Raw genomic sequence first — 17151 nt, 5'->3', positions numbered from 1 at the left:
TTCTGGGGGAGATCCAAACGAGAGACATATGATTTCATTGTAGAGAGGGTGCGTGACAAACTACAAGGGTGGCAGCTCAAACTCTTGTCCCAAACGGGTCGGGAAACTCTTCTCAAATCAGTTGCCCAAGCTATTCCCTCCTATGTGATAGCTTGTTTTATATTCCCAAAGAATCTATGTTCTGAATTGAATGCGCTTTTGAGAAATTTCTTGTGAAAAGGTGATCCCGAGAGTAAAGGTATACATTGGGCACCGTAGGACAAGTTGACCATGCCCAAACTCCAAGGAGGAATGGGATTATGAGATTTTCGTTCTTTGAACGGAGCTTTGTTAGCCTGTCAAGGATGGCAACTAAGTAGATATTCCAACTCCTTCTGTGCTCAATTTTTCAAAGGCTGGTATTAACCTCATTCAGATTTTTGGAATGCCAGAAAAGGACCACGGGCGTAGTGGACGTGGACTAGTATTTTGAAGGGTCATGAGGTGTTAAAAAGGGAGGGTCAGATGGCCAGTTTTTAATGGGAAGTCCATCAAGTTCTGGGATGATAAATGGGTAGTTTCTTCTCAAGACTTTCGTGTTAAATCATGGGATGCTAGTTAGCTACAGTTAGTGATGCTATTAACCCCCATACCAAATTTTGGAGAATAGATGTGTTGCTAAGTGTGATCTCTAAGGAGGAAGTGGGTGATATCTGTGCGATTCCCATTGCAACTGAAAATCAAGAAGATTGACTCATTTGGCATCATGATCCGAAAGGAACCTATTCAGTCAAGTCCGGATACCGTGTGAAAGTTACATATCAGCAGCATCATTCTAAGACTAGACCATCTTCTTCATTTTAGATGCCAAAGAATGTTTGGAAGTTCCTGTAGGTCCTCCCAATTCCTCCTAAGCTTCGAAACTTCTGGTGGCGAGCGTGTAACAATTTGTTGGCATCCAAAGCTAATCTCTTCAAGCGTCACTGTGCCCAGGATGAGATGTCTCCCATTTGCCATCTGGAATCTGAAACGGTGGAGCATTTGCTTTGTGGTTGTGATAGGTCGCGGGCAGTCTGGTCTGGGGGCAGTTTGAACATTACTCCCAGATTTGGGCCCATTGTTTCGATTCAACGTTGGACTTATGATTTGCATCAGAATGTCCAGAACCAGTATGATAGAGTAGAGTATTTTTGTAAGTTGATCTATTTGGCTTGGAATATATGGAAATGCCGGAATGACTTTGTTTTCAACCACCAGCCCATTGACCCTTGTTCTGTCATTTTTAAAGCTGAAAAGGACTTTTGTGAACATGCTACGGCGCTGCAGTCTATCCATTCTAATCCCAATTTGTTGAATTCTCGAAGAACAAGGGAAAGAGAGTGGATTCTCCTTCGACGAGACAGGTTTAAAGCTAACTGTGATGTGGCACTCAGACCTGGAACTTCAAGAGCTTCAGTGGCTGTGATATTTCGCAATAGCAATGGCTCTCTAATGGAAGGGGCAGTTCATTTTGAGGAAGTGACATCAATTATGCAGGGTGAAGCTTTGGCAATTCGATGGGCATGTCTCATGGCTCGGTCTTTAAATCTTTCTCAGGTGGAAACCGCTGGAGATAACAAATCTCTGATCTATTTGTGTGTCAGAGGACGATCCGCCTTGGGAATATGCTCCTATCGTTGCTGATATTAGAAGTATGGCTAACCAATGTAATTTTTCCCTTCTATGGACTCAACATGAGGCTAATAGTGCTTCTCATTAGACAGCGAGGGCCTTTCTGAATGGAGATCTTCTCTCCAATTGGGTGTGTTATCCCCCTGTTGGATTATGTAAGGCTTTAGCCTTGATCTAGTGTTCAAAAAAAAATTTCTACGTTCAAAAAAAAAAAAAAAAAGGTCCTCCCAGTACAGACATGACGCTTGTACTGTGTCGTCTTTGAGCTCTTCCAACCCGACATCTGCATTGGCTTCTATAAACAACACTCCTTGGCCATTGCAGTCCACCATGAGCTTCTTGTTAGGCCCTTCAAGGAGCCTCCTAGCATATGGCTAGTAAAACACAAGTGCTTTACCCAATGCCTCTCTTATCACACTTACTGGGTCTATCACTTCCATTGAAGGATTGTTTTTGTAAAACATGATCATCGAATTGTGAAGCCGAAGACCTCATTGTCTATGTCCGAAAGTTGTTTGATTTCGTGCGGGATGGCTTCACTAGCACGATGAGCTCTGGTTGTTTTCGTGTCACTGAGAATGATAGAGGAGGGGATGGTAATGGTATGGCCATTTTGTGGGAAGGCAATGAAGGGTTTCAATTTCAACTGACTCACTCAATAGGGAAATGTTGTGTGGTAGTTTGTCTGGAGGGATGTTACATTTATCACTTTAGGCTTATCTTAGGAAGTAGATTAAAAGTTAGTTTTTTGATTTTTATTTTTTTTTGAAAAAAATATATAAAAAATCAGAAAGGTAATATGATTCAAAAAAGTAAAAAAATTAAAAAGCTAATTTTTAGCTGAGTTCCCAAAATAAGCCTTAGTCCACTAAGATTATTTTTTAATGAGATTATATATATATATATGATATCCACATAATTTCTTTCCCTACAATCTCAGCACTTGAGATGGTTAGTAAAATTTTAAAAGTTGACCCAAACCTCAATTGATATAGTATCTGCATTATGTCTTGTCAGTTCATTTGTAAGAATTCTGGAAGAAAAAAGTCATTTGTGAGAATTGTGGAAGAACAAAATTGGACAAATTACATATACTTCCCTCGAGGTTTAGTTAAATTACAGATATTTCTTGAGATTTTAGAAATTATAGATATCCCCCTGAAGTTTATATTTTCATAACAATTTGCCCCCTAATTTGTTATGCAAATATAACCTTCAGGGGTATCTGTAATTTCTCAAACCTCAAGAGGGTATTTGTAATTTTGCTAAACCTCGAAGAAGGTATATGTAATTTGCCCAAAAAAATATGTAGATGAAACGTTTTTCGTATATTATATCATAGTATTATATGAACATAAGTTATTGTTGAGATTTTGGGATAATGGTCAATGATTTTTGTAATTATTTCTTGAATATATTAGAGATAATATAGCTGTACATTAGATGTGAACACGTAGATATAGCTTGATTGTAGAACTTATAATAATGATGCATCACTATATATGGATCTCTAAAGATTATTGAATATAATAGTGTTATAATGAGGTGGTAAGATAAAATGTATGTAAAAAGAGTATGGAAAATTTTTTGGAATGTGGGTTAATTTTTAAAATTTTACTTATCATGCCATTTGAGAGAATTTTAGGAGAGAGGCAAAAAATTGTATGAATGAATAATTTTTCTATTGAATATATCTGGAAATATTCTTCCAAAAGTTTGATTTACAAGTGTTATACCATTGCATAATAAACAAAATAAATGATTGAATAGAAACAACAATGTACTATATTTAGTTATGATAAAATAAAAGATATAATTTTTTTTGATCCGTTAGATGAAAGAAAAAAATAATAACATACTATCTATGGTATTATTTTTAAGAGCAATGCTATGTTATTAAAAATAAATAAATGAATAAAGAAATGGGAGATTTACCAATAAATCCCAAAATTTGAACATATGAACCAATTGGTCCCATTTTTATTCTACTAAACCGTTTAGTCCCATTCAATTGTGAGGGACGTAATTACCCTCATTTAACCGTTATTGCTGCGGCTGTTAGGGGGAAATTGGGTGTGGTGCATGTGTGTCTCACGTGCGTAATTAGTGAATGGATGTGTGATGTGTTGCATGTGATACATTGTGAGGGTGTCACAGAATGGCAAAGCGCTGTAAGGGGTTTTTGTTTTGGGTTGGGTTGGGTTGGTGTGTTTGGGGGTTAACACAAGGCCCACACCCAAAAAGTTTACTTAGGGCTTTTGTAGAAGACTGATGTGATTTTTGGTTGCCACGTATTCCACATATTGAAAACCCATACCCTTTAAAACACAAGCACCACACAGGCACATCACCACACAGGCAGACACATACTCAAGACGAAATGCATACACATTGATAGATTTGGACACAAACCCAAGGGACCATTGACACACACACGGTTGAGGGAGGGAGAGGATTACACCCAACAAACTAGACACACATATACGGTTTAGAGAGAGAGAGCATCACACACCATACACAGACACATACATGCATCCATACTTGAGCGCTCGAGGGAGATGGACAGGGACGACACACGGGGGACCCCTCTCTCTTTCTAACATAGTCACAAGAACTTGTAGAGAACGAAATGGGTGAGGAAGTTGGACCATACACATGCACATCACCACACAGGCAGACACACACACACACACATTCACAACACGCACTCAAGACTGAGATGCATACACATTGATAGATTTGGACACACACCCAAGGGACCATTGACACACACACGGTTGAGGGAGGGAGAGGATTACACCCAACAGACCAGACACACATACACGGTTTAGAGAGAGAGAGAGAGAGCATCACATACCATACACAGATACATACATGCATCCATACTTGAGCGCTCGAGGGAGATGGACAGGGACGACACACGGGGGACCTCTCTCTCTTTCTAACATGTGACAAGAACTTGCAGAGAACGAAATGGGTGAGGAAGTTGGACGAGATACAACAGAATACCCTAAGACGAAACCCTAAGACGAAAAGGCTGAAACGTGTACCATTGAAATATCAACTGTGATACCCACAAAATCGAAAGAATCACGTGATCCCACAACAGAATATGGAAACATAACAATAAAGGGTGAAACCGTCCACACAGTGACACTATATATGGAAGGATCAGACAGAAACAACCCTCTCCACTAATAGGACTTACCCGAACAAAAGAAAAAAGTTAGGACTAATTGGTTTAACAGTTTGTGAAATGGGATTTATTGGTAAATATTCCTAAAGAAGTATATAAATCAAGAAGATGGCCACGAAGATTCTCCATTTTTAAATTAATTTTTAATATTTTATTATATATTATGCAATCATATGCACTAGTAAGTTAGCACTTACCGATCATAGAGCACTATAAGATAAAATTAAATTTATATTTTTTACAAATTAAGATTTCAAAATTAAAACATACTTACATTAAGTTAACATGATCAATATTCAATATGTATAGAGTTTTTTTATTTTTAACATCTATTACATCATGCATTAAACATTGAATTTTCATATTTAAAATTGTTCATAAATTTGATTTTTAAACCCTAATACCAAGATTGAGGATCTCACAGAGTCTTACAAGAATTAACTTAAATGTTAGGGAAATTTATTGAAAAATCCTACATTGCGCATGTTAAAAATAACCAAACTTTAAAAAGTTACTAGTGCGCTTTTCGAATAACGTTGACATACAAAACACCTCACCACCTTTCCCATACGTAACCATGCCACTTGTCCCCCAACTGTACTAACAATGATAAAACAGTCAACAAATAATTTAAGGGACCACTCAGTCACCAAAAAAATATTTAAGATCTTATGAATTACAAGTTTAAAAAATGGGATTTACTGGTCAATTCTCCAAAGATTTTAATACTTTAAGATTTTTATTTTTATTTTTGGATGCACCTAACCTAAAAAAATTCATCAAATACAAAAATAAAAAAATTCAATACATTTTTGCATTTTATGTATTTATTGAATTTATTAAAATGTTTTTTCAAAAATATTTTAGGTGCATCTAGAAAATAAAAAAATTATTTAAAATACTAAAAGAATTCACTAAAAATAAAAATAAAAAAACACAAAAAATGAAAAAACTCAATTTTTAAAAAATCAGTCAAAACCAAATAAGGTGAATTGCATTTACTATAATTTATCAACCAATTAAAAATTTACAATTTACTGAATTTACTGCAAAAATTAACCATGTATGTTCATGCATTGAAATGATCAAATTCCAACTTTGAATGAGACAGTGCAAGACTACCTCGACCCAACTAAAACCCTATAAATGCTTCATATCCTCTTTTATTTTGTCTGTCACACGCAAAACCAAAAAGGGCACCACCATCACCACCACCAAGCTCTCTATCATTCTCCGTGAGACGATGCAAACCAGAACTACTCACTCCGGCGAAGCCAACGCCGCGAGAGTTAAAGCAACTCTCTGATATCGACAACTAACAAGTCCACCGGTGTCATATTCGGATCATAATGCCCTACAAGAATAGAATCAAAGAAACAGAACATCATCTTCATCATCATCATGTAGATTCTGTGAGTGTTATCAGAGAAGCAATGGCTAAAGCGCTTGTGCTTTACTACCTGCTCACTGGAAGGCTTATCGAAAAGTCTAACAAAGAACTTACAATGAACTGCACCGGCCAAGGCATCTTGCTGGTTGAGGCCGATTAGGAATGGCAACGGAGCAGGGCGGGCCGGGGACTACACTCCCCGTCCCCGATCCCCGAAAGTGATATATGCCCCGTCCCAGCTCCCGATCCCTGACGGGGACGTATAGCCCAGCCCCATCCCCGCCCCCGAAAAATCGCCGGTTGATTTTTTTTTTTTTAATCTATAAAAATCTATAAACATCCTAATAAAATATTTGTCAACATATCCAGGCTGCTATTTTGACAGGTGCTATAAACAAATTCTGTCCACATATTCAATAAATCCACATATAAACAAATTCAATAAATCTGTCCATCCTATACAAATTCTATAAACATCAACATATTTGCCAAGAACATGTACAACAGTTTCCAGCGTCCACATATTCAATAAATCCACATATAAACAAATTCAATAAATCTGTCCATCCTATACAAATTCTACAAGCATCAACATATTTGCCAAGAACATGTACAGCAGTTTCCAGCAGCATCTTATTCAAATCAATATCTCCTAAACAAAATAGCACAAACAACAAAACATCTGTCCAACAACCCACACACACAAGAAAATTCAACAAGTAGCAAAGAGAATAATTAATCCCAAGCATAACCCGCAAGGGAAAGGTTACCCAAAATTGAAATTAATATATATATATATATATATATATCCATTACAACATAAAAAATCAAATCCATTGTTTCTCCAATACTCATACAAACCACACAAGTTCCATCATCTCCTTCAACTTGAATTCCTGTTAAATAACAAAAGGAAAAAACAAATAATTAATACTAATAATAAAATTTATGGAATAACTAAGCTCAAATTTATGGATTGAAATGAGTCTAGAGCGCATCGAGAATGAGTTCTCATTTAAAGCAACATCCAAGTCATTATACAGTAAACCATATACATCATTAATCCAACACATCCATAAGTAATTCTAATGGTTACTTTATACATGTATTAATTATAACTTTCTATGATTATTTCCATGAGCATAACTGCCTTTTCACTTTTTTCTCCATTAGTATGTCTCCTATGTTTTATTACTAATGTAATTTTTTGGGTATATTATCTTTTCAGTCACAAAATATGCTATGTTTATCATTTTTGTTCTAATGTTTAACAGATCATTCAATGTATAAAAATCTTTAACAGATCATTGAATAATTATTTAACAGATCTGTTATTGTATAAGAATTCAATTTTGTTCAATTTTATTTAACAGATCTGTTATTGTATAAAAATCTTTAACAGATCTGTTATTGTATAAGAATTCAATTTTGTTCCTAAACCTAATTATTTCTCTCTCGGTAATCATTAAATAATAATAATCATTGAATAATATATCTTTAACAGATCAATAACATATATAACAGATCAATAACTTAGAGAGAAAAGATCAATAACATTCTATTATCTTCCATCATCTATATATATAATATATATATTTGTGATCAATAACCATAAAAATCATATCATATATATATATATATATATTTAACAGATCGAGATTAGATCGAGATCATATATATATATACTAGCGTATGCCCGTGCCTAAAGGCACGGTGTAAATAATATTAAGATTAAAATGCAGTTATAAAAATATATTTAACAGACTGTACTCTACAATTCCAAATAAATCAAATATAAAAAAATTAAATATCAAATAATGCACACAAATCAAAAGAAATCAAAAGAAAACTCTTCTATCATTAAAACATTGCAAAATCAATAAAACATTGTGATCCATTGACAAAGATTAAGAGAATAGAACACATGAAGCAAAACCCACATTATAACCTCCTTTCTATTTACATTACATTAACAAAACAATTCACACATTTCACAGCACCAGCACTTCAAAGATTCCCCCCCCCCCCCAAAAAAAAAAAAAAAAAAAAAAGAGCATGAAATTGAACAAAGAAAACCATACACAACGATTAAAAAAAAAAACGATTGAAAATAATAAATTTCAAATTTTATCTTATACATATCAAACAATTTATTTTTAGTTTAGTACTTAAATTTTGATCAAACAACTTTTTAACTCAATAAATTTAACATTCAATTTTCAATACTTAATTTTTAAACATTACCTCAGTCCAAACCTTATCATAAGACATAGAACTAAAGTCAGAAAATATAAGTAGAGTAATCTACCTAAAACTCTATCTTTTATGTAGTAAGTTTGTATTTGTAAAATTGTTACAAATCTTTTATAGGTTACGGCAAATTACCGTGGGTAAAACTGATAGCTTGAACTGCCCTCAATTATGTATTCATTCGGCAGAAAGATGTTGCTATTGAGACTGGACCGACCGCAAGATTAAGCTTGAGTCTGCATAAAAACCCAATTCAAGTAAAATTAATACATTAAAGATTATCAAATCTTGTGAATTTAATAGTTTGTTGAACTTAATTAGCAAAAAAAACAGAGTAAGGGTGTTGAATACTCACAGAGGCCGACTATAGGTGATAAATTCGCAAGCTTTGAATAACTTATTCCCTGCAGTGTGAGATAAAATCGACATGAGATCTGGGAAGAAGGTATAGATTTTCTTCTTTGCTATATATTTTTCTGGGATAGTATATGACCCCGATATGTGACATAGAACAAATAATTTTCCTAGCCGTTTAGTCGTGTTTCTATTTGTAGTTTTTTTGAAAAACGAAGACAATGAAACATTCTAAAAATGGCCATCATTTTAATATTTATGATTATATATATATATATATGAATACTTGAAAATAAGTACTTGTTTAGTTGTGTTTTCATTTTCTGTCATCTGTTTTTCATTTTTGGAAAAATACCCAAAAATGTGACATAAAACTGGATAATTTTCCTACATAGCCCTGTTTGGTTATGCCTTTGTTTTCTTTGTTTTTCATGCTTTAAAAAAAAAAAAAGGAACAATGAAATGTTAAAATAAAAAATAAAATAAAAAGTGGTTTTTTTCATTGATAAGCAAAAACAGACTGCTATGAAGAATGAATAATGCCCCTGCTCTCATGAGTCATATCCCTAGTTTAAGGTGAATACACAATGAAATCTATTGAAAATTCATATGCCAAAGATTAATGTTTAGGTAAATTAGAAAGAAATAGGATTTCCGGTGCAATATCTTTATATGACTTAATAGATTGGGGTGTTTCTATAAATGTTAAAATAAAAAATAAAATAAAAAAGTGGTTTTTTTCATTGCTAAGAAAAAACGGTTTACGAAAATTCGAAAAATAATTCGTAAAAAGTGGGTTTTGTTCATTACAAAAATTTAATTAAATCAAAAACAATTCACCAACCAACCTTTTTATGTTTGCTCAAAAAAAAAAAAAACACCAACCTTTTCACCTGTTTTCTGAAAATGACATTATGTGTCCGAGCGTCTCTGATTCTGAAGGCATGACGAAAACATCTCCGCTCGCATATGCTTGAGAGAGCTCTTCACCTCCTAACATCCCTGTGAATACGGCAGGCATGCCGGAGAACAGCTTTTCGAGATCCTCCCTGCCACGAAGAAATCAAGGTGTTGAATAAATTTTGCCCATGGTTGTTACTGGAAAATAAATTCAGGCGATCATCATGGCCCAATTTGTGTATCATTGGATGTATGCAAAAATATAAAAATAAATAATTCATTTCGTTAGACAGTGGTTTGTGGTTTTTAATACAAAGAATCATTTTATACTATATTCTATAGAGATTGTTCCAGCAATGTTGACAAAACTAAACAACCAATAAGTCCTTAGAGAAATACCTGTATGGTCCATCTCCAATAAAAGCAATTTGTGCCTCCGGTATCAAGTCCATGACACTGTTCAATCATACATCCCAAATGTCAATGGTTACAACTTATAATAATTATGAAAAAAAAGCATTGTTCCGTCAATATTTTGCAAGTAATATTTCCTAAATTGCAAAAGCAGAAAATACTTATCATTTGAAATAAAAGAGCAGTACCTTTTGAGTAAATCCAAACTCTTCTCAACTCCTAGTCGTCCAACATGGACTATCAATGGTCTCTCGGGCTCCCCATTGCTGATTAAAAAAAGAACAATATATTAACATTTGGAGGAAACTCATATTACATGGCAATGAGATTTTAAGGATTAAAAGAAAGCCATACCTTAGTCTCATTCGCATTTCTTGAGAGCGATATTTGGGATAGAAGCTTTCGGAATCAACACCCTTATTCCAGAGACGAATCTTGTTACCTGAAAAAACAAAGAATTAACATGGATATGAGCTGCTATTTTCAGAGAAACATTTAAAAAAAATAAAATAAAAATTCAAGCAGAAGCATAAATGTCAAATTCTGTTATGTGATCAATGTGAAATTTCATAAAGTAATGGAAACACAAATTTTAACACAAAATTGACTGAGTTACACCGTGTGTTCCATTGTGTTCAAATTGATTTCAGAATTTGATTAAAGGAAGTCAAATTTGATTTCAGAATTTCATGTCTACAGGAAGTCAAATTTGATTTTGTGATTTCAGAATTTGATGACTATAAGAAGTCAAATTTGATTTCAGAATTTGATGACTATAGGAAGTCAAATTGACTATGTGTTCCAATTCCCCACACATTTAACTCCAGTTGCGGTTATAATTCACTCAACAACACTTTCTTTGTCTTTCTCTTTCTCTTAGCATGATTTCAGAATTTAACACACATTTAACATGTGATTTCAGAATTTAACACATTTAACTCCAGTTGCGGTTATTTTAGCATGAGTTATTAACATGAGTACTCTTTAATTTTTACTCAAGGCACGGTGTAAAAAACAGGAAATCAGTCAACCTGAGTCAATTTTATTATTCTGAAAGTCATAGACTAACCCAGCAGAATTTGATAAAATAAAATTTAAAGTCAAAGTCACAAATGATCTTTAAATGATCATAGTCCAAAAATAAAATTCTGCTAGGTGGAGTAAATGATCTTTGATAAAATCATAGAATCCAAAAATCAACTCAACAAAAGCAACTGACTTCAAGCAACTGACTCCAAGCAACTGACTTCATTCTATTGTGAAGCTGCCAATTGGCCACATAAATAGTATATTTAGTACAACTCTCTACATGAGAACCCCAAAATCATAAAGAAATAACAAATATCACATGAAATAGAACGAAAAAATTAGAGTTTAAAATCCCTCATTTATGTATGTAATGACAAATTAGATCGATAGTGCGTATGGTTGGACATGGAGAGCTGAAAAAGAAAAGAAAAAAGAAAAAATAGAAATTACCATAGAACTTATCCTAGCTTGGCGTCATCGGTTGATCTCACTCCACTTGTCTGCACACATACACTATCACACAATGGTTTCTCTTTTTAATAAACAATGGCATTGTCAAATGAGAAAAAAAAATAACAACGAAAATGAGTAAGCTTAATAATGTATCAATCGGAGACCTGATCACCATGGGTCCATTACCGCCATAGGTTCTCAATCATAGCAACTAATGCTTTCCTTTTAGCAAAACCAACTAAAATCTGAGTGTGAGAGTGCAATCTAACAAACAATCAAAGTAAAATACCTTTTTCAAAGTCTATTTAAAGATTGACAATGGTTGAGTACCCAGTAGGCATCCCTCTAAGCCAATCCACTGCTGCCAATTGGTACCAAATTGTATTGGTTCCAGACTTTAAAAACAAAAAGAAGAAGAAGAACAGTTAAGAAATAACATCGCTACTTTAGAAGTCTGGAAGTGATAGAGAAAAGAACATGATCATAACTTCACATTAGATACTAACCTTATTGAATACCCAAATTTCACCATTAGCAGTTGGTTTTGGCACACCATGTCCATTATAATGGAAGAGAACTCTATCAGAATTGGCATTCAAGCTCATAATGTGCCTACTTACATGTCGTGAAGAATAAGTTAAAACATTATTTGATATTAAATTTTTACACAAAAATAATATAAAAAAAAAATCTCACTTTGGGTTGCCATCGTTTATATTGGCCAAGCAAAGAGTTCCCATTTGTTTTATTTACCATTATAGTTGCAATAGAAAATGGATCTACAAACAAAAGGAAGAAGTGAAATGACATAAATACTTTCATAACATTAAACCTATACCCATAAGAAATAAATCTAAGTGACTCCAGCCATCATCAAATGCACAACCAATATGACAACAGGTGCCACAACTTCAAAAGCAAATTAAACATAGAATAAAAAGCCACAGGTTATGTAGTTAATTGCAGGCCACAAAAAATTCAAAAGGTCAAAGTAGATACACCCATACAACAAACATTTCAAACTAATTTCATAAATTAAAACCCATTTCATAAATCAAAAGCTTTTCAAAATCATAGGAAATTAACACCCATTTCCCATTAAAGAATCAAAACCATGTCAGAAATCAAACTGAAAATAAAAATTCATTTCTGAAATCAAAACCCATTTAAAAAATGAAACCCATTTCATGAAGATCAAGTATTATTTCACACCCAAAACCTTTTACAAAATTAAATCCATTTAAGAATTTCAAAAATCAAAACTCATTTCTCATTTCAAAATCAAACCCATGTTAGAAGCCAAACTGTAAATACAAACCCATACAATGACCAACCCAACCAAACACCCACAAATGTCAAAAAGGTTTACAGTTTAAAATTGATGAATTGCAATTTCAACACCAATCCACAACTCACAAAAATGAATGATCTAAGATTCAACAAAATGAAAAAATATCTAGAATCCAGATTCAACAAAAAATAACCAGATTAAAAGATATTCAGATTCAACCTTGCAAACCCACAAAAATATCTAGATTCAAGCAATCAGAAACAACCAAACCCACAAAAATATCATGAATTGCAAAAGTTGGAAGTTCTAGATTCAAGCACACACACACACAAAATAATAAATAAAAATAAATAAAAAATAAAAACCTAATTTTAATTCATATTTCCAATCACTTTCTTTTTCTCTCCACAAATCACTCTCCAAATCCAAGATTCAAGCACAAACCCAAAAAAAAAATCCAATTTTAATTTTTCTAATCATTCCGCTGCCTTCAATTTCTAGAACTCCCAAAACTTTTGCATAAATACACATATTTAAACAAAAAAAATCCTAATTTTGAGTGGGATTATGTAGCTCCACCAATGATAACTTGGATATACAGAAATATATGCATACATAATCCCCACAAAACATATATATCAATATGTGTATATGTATCAGGTTACTCATACATAAAATACATAGGTAGACATTCAAATACCCTATCTTCTAGGGAGAGATTGATTTGATTCAGTGGGGGAAAAAATGAAGAACTTAACTAATTAAAATACCTGTTTGGGATCTCTTTTATTTTTTTGGACTATTATTTTTGGACTATAAAATAAAATTTATTGACCTAGCAGAATTTAAAGTCAAAGTCAACCTGAGTCAAGTTTATTTTTGGATTCTTTGATTCTATGATGTGAGAGATAAACTAACCCAGCAGAATTTTAAGGCACAAAGTCAGAATTCAAGGCAGCAGAGTTTTAAGGCACAAAGTCACAAATGTATGAGTTTTAACCCAGCACAAATCACCTGAGATACGAAACTAAAAACTAAGAAACAATAAGGAAATTATTTACACTTGAATAGAGAGAGAGGGAGAGAGAGAGGGAGGGAGGGAGAGGGAGCACAATGTAGGTCCCCAAAGGCTCAAATGTTGAAGAAATGAAGCCCCTTCCCACAATTACCAGAAAATCCTTCAATGATCAACCCAGAATAAACAATGAAAAAATACAAATGAACAAATAATGGAAAAATACATTCACATTCATGATCTGTCTATCTCTCGCATCTAAATCTTCCTCAATTTTCAATAACATCTCTCAACCCTAACCCTAATTCCTTATTTATCCATTTCCCAGATCCCCAATTTCTCTCTCTCTCTCTATATATATATATATGTGTGTGTGTGTGTGTGTGTGTTTGTACCTATCAATTTTGGTGGTGGTGGTGGTTATGGCGTGTGTGAAGAGGGTTAACAGATCGGCGTCGGTGGCGAGGACGATGGCCTTCGTCGGTAAATCTCGAGATCTTCGAGGTCGATTTCCAATCCGACGATCGTGAGCTCCCCGTTGTTGGCGATTTAATCGGGTCTCTTGGGGGAAGAATAGGCAACACTATCATTTGCACAAACAGAACCAGCAAGAAATCGATCAGACAAAAACCTCACAACCCAACCTAAATGACCCGTAAATAAAACCTCACAGCCCGACAGAGAGAGAAGGAGAGAGGTAGAAAAAGAGACTGAAACCACTGAAACAATTAAAAAACATACACAACTCGACAGAAACAGAAGGGGAGAGACAGATATCTTACCTTGCGAGCCGAGTTCGAGAGGCAGATATCAAGGACTGGAGAGCAGCGTCGGGAGCTAGCGAAGATGGAGGGTAGGAAAGAAGAATCGTTGGATGAGAGAGGGAAGGGTGAGGGAGAGACGTGTTTAGGCAGATGTGAGAGAGAGAGAGCAGAAATTGTTTGGGCGGTAAAAAAATTGATGACAACCGTTGGATATTAATTGGGATTATCTCTGCCATTGGATCAAAATGTATCTCACATACATTTTGATACATTTTCAAAAAGCCTCTTGGCTTATTATATAGATATTTAAAACAAATAAATTTAGAGAGAGAAAAAAAAAACAGAGGTCAAACAGAGTTACAGAGATATATATATATACTATAATATATATATATATATATATATATATATATATATATATATATATGTATGTATGTAAACCAGAATTAGATCGAGATCCCGAAATAGAGAGAGAGAGAGAGAGAGAGAGAGAGAGAGGGAGAGAGAGAGAGAGAAACGGCGGTGAGGGATGAGGATCGGCGCCGTCGTTGTGCGAAAAAGAGGGAGAGAGGAAGGTGAAACCCTAGAGAAAGAGAGAGAGAGCAGACACAGCGGCTGTGTCGGTGTGTGTTGTGTGTGAAATAAAACCCTACACAAACACACACATGTGTTATATATAAGCAGGGGCAAAATAGTAAATCCACATCGGGGGAACCAGGCCGGGGATCGGGGCCGGGGTTGAACCAGGTCCGGGGCTGAAACATGAATCCCCGTCCCCGGCCCGAATAGCATCGGGGATTTAATTTTTCATACCATCCCCGGCCCGTCGGAGGTATTTTTCGGGGAATAACCGCTCAATTCGGGGTCGGGGGATCGAGTTCCCGTCGGGCCGGGTTCCGATTGCCATCTCTAAGGCCGATGCAAATGTCAGCCTCGACCAGCTCGGCGACTTTGTCCGGCCACCGTGTCCCTATGCTAAGGAGCTATGAAGCACGGATACTTCAAATAGGGTGACGTATTCGTATCGTATCCGTATCGAATACCGATACTCCTAGGATACTCGCGGATACGTATCGGATACTTATTAAAAGTATCGGATACTTCTTAATTATTTTTTCATTAATTTTAGAGTTTCGGATATTTAATTTTGAAGTATCAGATACTCCAAGTCATATTTACTTGTTTTATGAAATTAGAATTGTAACATTTCTTGCATAGTAATATAATATAATTGTAAGTATAAATATAAAAATATTTTTTTAATACTTTGTTAAGTTCTTCGATAAGAAGAACATAATAAGTTAAATAATAGAATTTATCAAATTGATGTATCCTAATTATTTCATACATGTCCCATAGAAAGTAAGAATCAACAAGAGAATGTAATAATGGTAAAATTAAATATCAATAAATAAATAAGCAAGTAAACTTGAATACAATATTTTTCACTAAAGGCAAAGGAAAAAGTATAGGGACAAGTTGTGAGTTGTTCTATTATTGTAATATAAATATATTAAACTTGATATTGAAATGAAATATTTGCAAGGCCTATTAATAATTTAAAAAGTAAACAAGCTACTAGCTTAAATTAAACAAAATTCTTAAAAATTAGTATTTTGCATTATAAAATTGCATTGTGGTTTCTCAACATTCTTTAGCTTATGTGTAACTCACTATTAATAATTTAAAAAAATATATTTTTCACAAACGTATCCTAATCATACCGGTATCGTATTTTTTTAGGTTTTGTCGTATCGCCATATCCGTATCGTATCGTATCCGTATCCGTATCTCGTATCCATATTTATGCTTCCTAGCTAAGGAGTTTCCGTATGATGTCCCTGGCTCTGGTGGGATCACGGAATGCCCTTTGTTGTTGGTACAGGTGAGTAAAATTTGAGAATAATATCAAATCAGTGTTAGCTTGAACAGCTAATTATAAATAAGTAAAAAACTTTATAAATATTTATAACCATAATTATAATTTTTTCATGAATCTACAATTATTTTTTGAAAAGTTCATGTAATTTTGCCTTCAATTTAAGTACTACAGAACCTGTGGTCTACCGTGGCTTCATCCATATAGTAGAGAGATGGGTAGGCTGTCTTTCATCTTCTACACCAAAAAAATAAATAAATCTGATAATCGTAGTTTCATTATATTTATTTTCAAAAAATGTACCATAATTATGAATTTGAAAATAATTGTATATCTTTTTAAAAAACAAATATGATTAATTGATATGGCTACTATATTATTAAATCAATTTAACCAGCTCAATAATCCATCCCAGTGATGAGTGGTCAATTATTGCTTATTGAGACAAATATGATTAATTGATATGGCTACTATACGGGTTTAGTTTGTTTGGTGATTATGGGACTTGTGGTAAGCGTTATTAAACTTTAATTATTCCCTTTTTTTCATAATTGATTTTCTGTCAA

General features: G+C 34.0%; 2 protein-coding genes and 1 long non-coding RNA gene across 5 annotated transcripts; 1 reads left to right on the top strand and 2 right to left on the bottom strand.

Annotated features, from left to right (window-relative positions):
- The first annotated feature begins 978 nt into the window (after positions 1-978).
- Positions 979-1662, top strand: LOC145805270 (uncharacterized). Its single transcript, XM_082900379.1, has one exon. The coding sequence runs from the start codon at positions 979-981 to the stop codon at positions 1660-1662; it is 684 nt and encodes a 227-aa protein (XP_082756505.1).
- Positions 1663-8439: 6777 nt separating this feature from the next.
- On the bottom strand, positions 8440-14946 carry LOC114279730 (sulfoquinovosyl transferase SQD2-like). 3 transcript variants are annotated; one of them, XM_082903880.1, is made up of 8 exons: positions 11801-11924; positions 11634-11696; positions 10509-10596; positions 10343-10420; positions 10140-10196; positions 9726-9889; positions 8842-8890; positions 8461-8722 (listed from the first exon to the last, which is right to left on the bottom strand). In XM_082903880.1, the coding sequence occupies exons 3-6, from the start codon at positions 10523-10525 to the stop codon at positions 9730-9732; spliced, it is 312 nt and encodes a 103-aa protein (XP_082760006.1). In that variant the 5' UTR covers positions 10526-10596; positions 11634-11696; positions 11801-11924; the 3' UTR covers positions 8461-8722; positions 8842-8890; positions 9726-9729. The 3 variants fall into 3 exon arrangements, with proteins under 3 accessions (XP_082760005.1, XP_082760006.1, XP_082760007.1); XM_082903881.1 differs by lacking the exon at positions 11801-11924 and having other exon boundaries at positions 11634-11721; XM_082903879.1 differs by lacking the exons at positions 10509-10596; positions 11634-11696; positions 11801-11924 and adding an exon at positions 14725-14946 and having other exon boundaries at positions 8440-8722.
- Positions 12134-13721, bottom strand: LOC114279731 (uncharacterized). Its single transcript, XR_003635383.2, has 3 exons — positions 13698-13721; positions 12333-12415; positions 12134-12248 (listed from the first exon to the last, which is right to left on the bottom strand). It is a non-coding gene; the product is annotated as an uncharacterized LOC114279731 (long non-coding RNA).
- Positions 14947-17151: the final 2205 nt, after the last annotated feature.

Source organism: Camellia sinensis, chromosome 13 (genome assembly GCF_055761805.1).
Source record: "Camellia sinensis isolate YWXY chromosome 13, ASM5576180v1, whole genome shotgun sequence".
NCBI lineage: Eukaryota > Viridiplantae > Streptophyta > Magnoliopsida > Ericales > Theaceae > Camellia > Camellia sinensis.
This window is presented reverse-complemented; position numbering and strand designations above follow the sequence as displayed.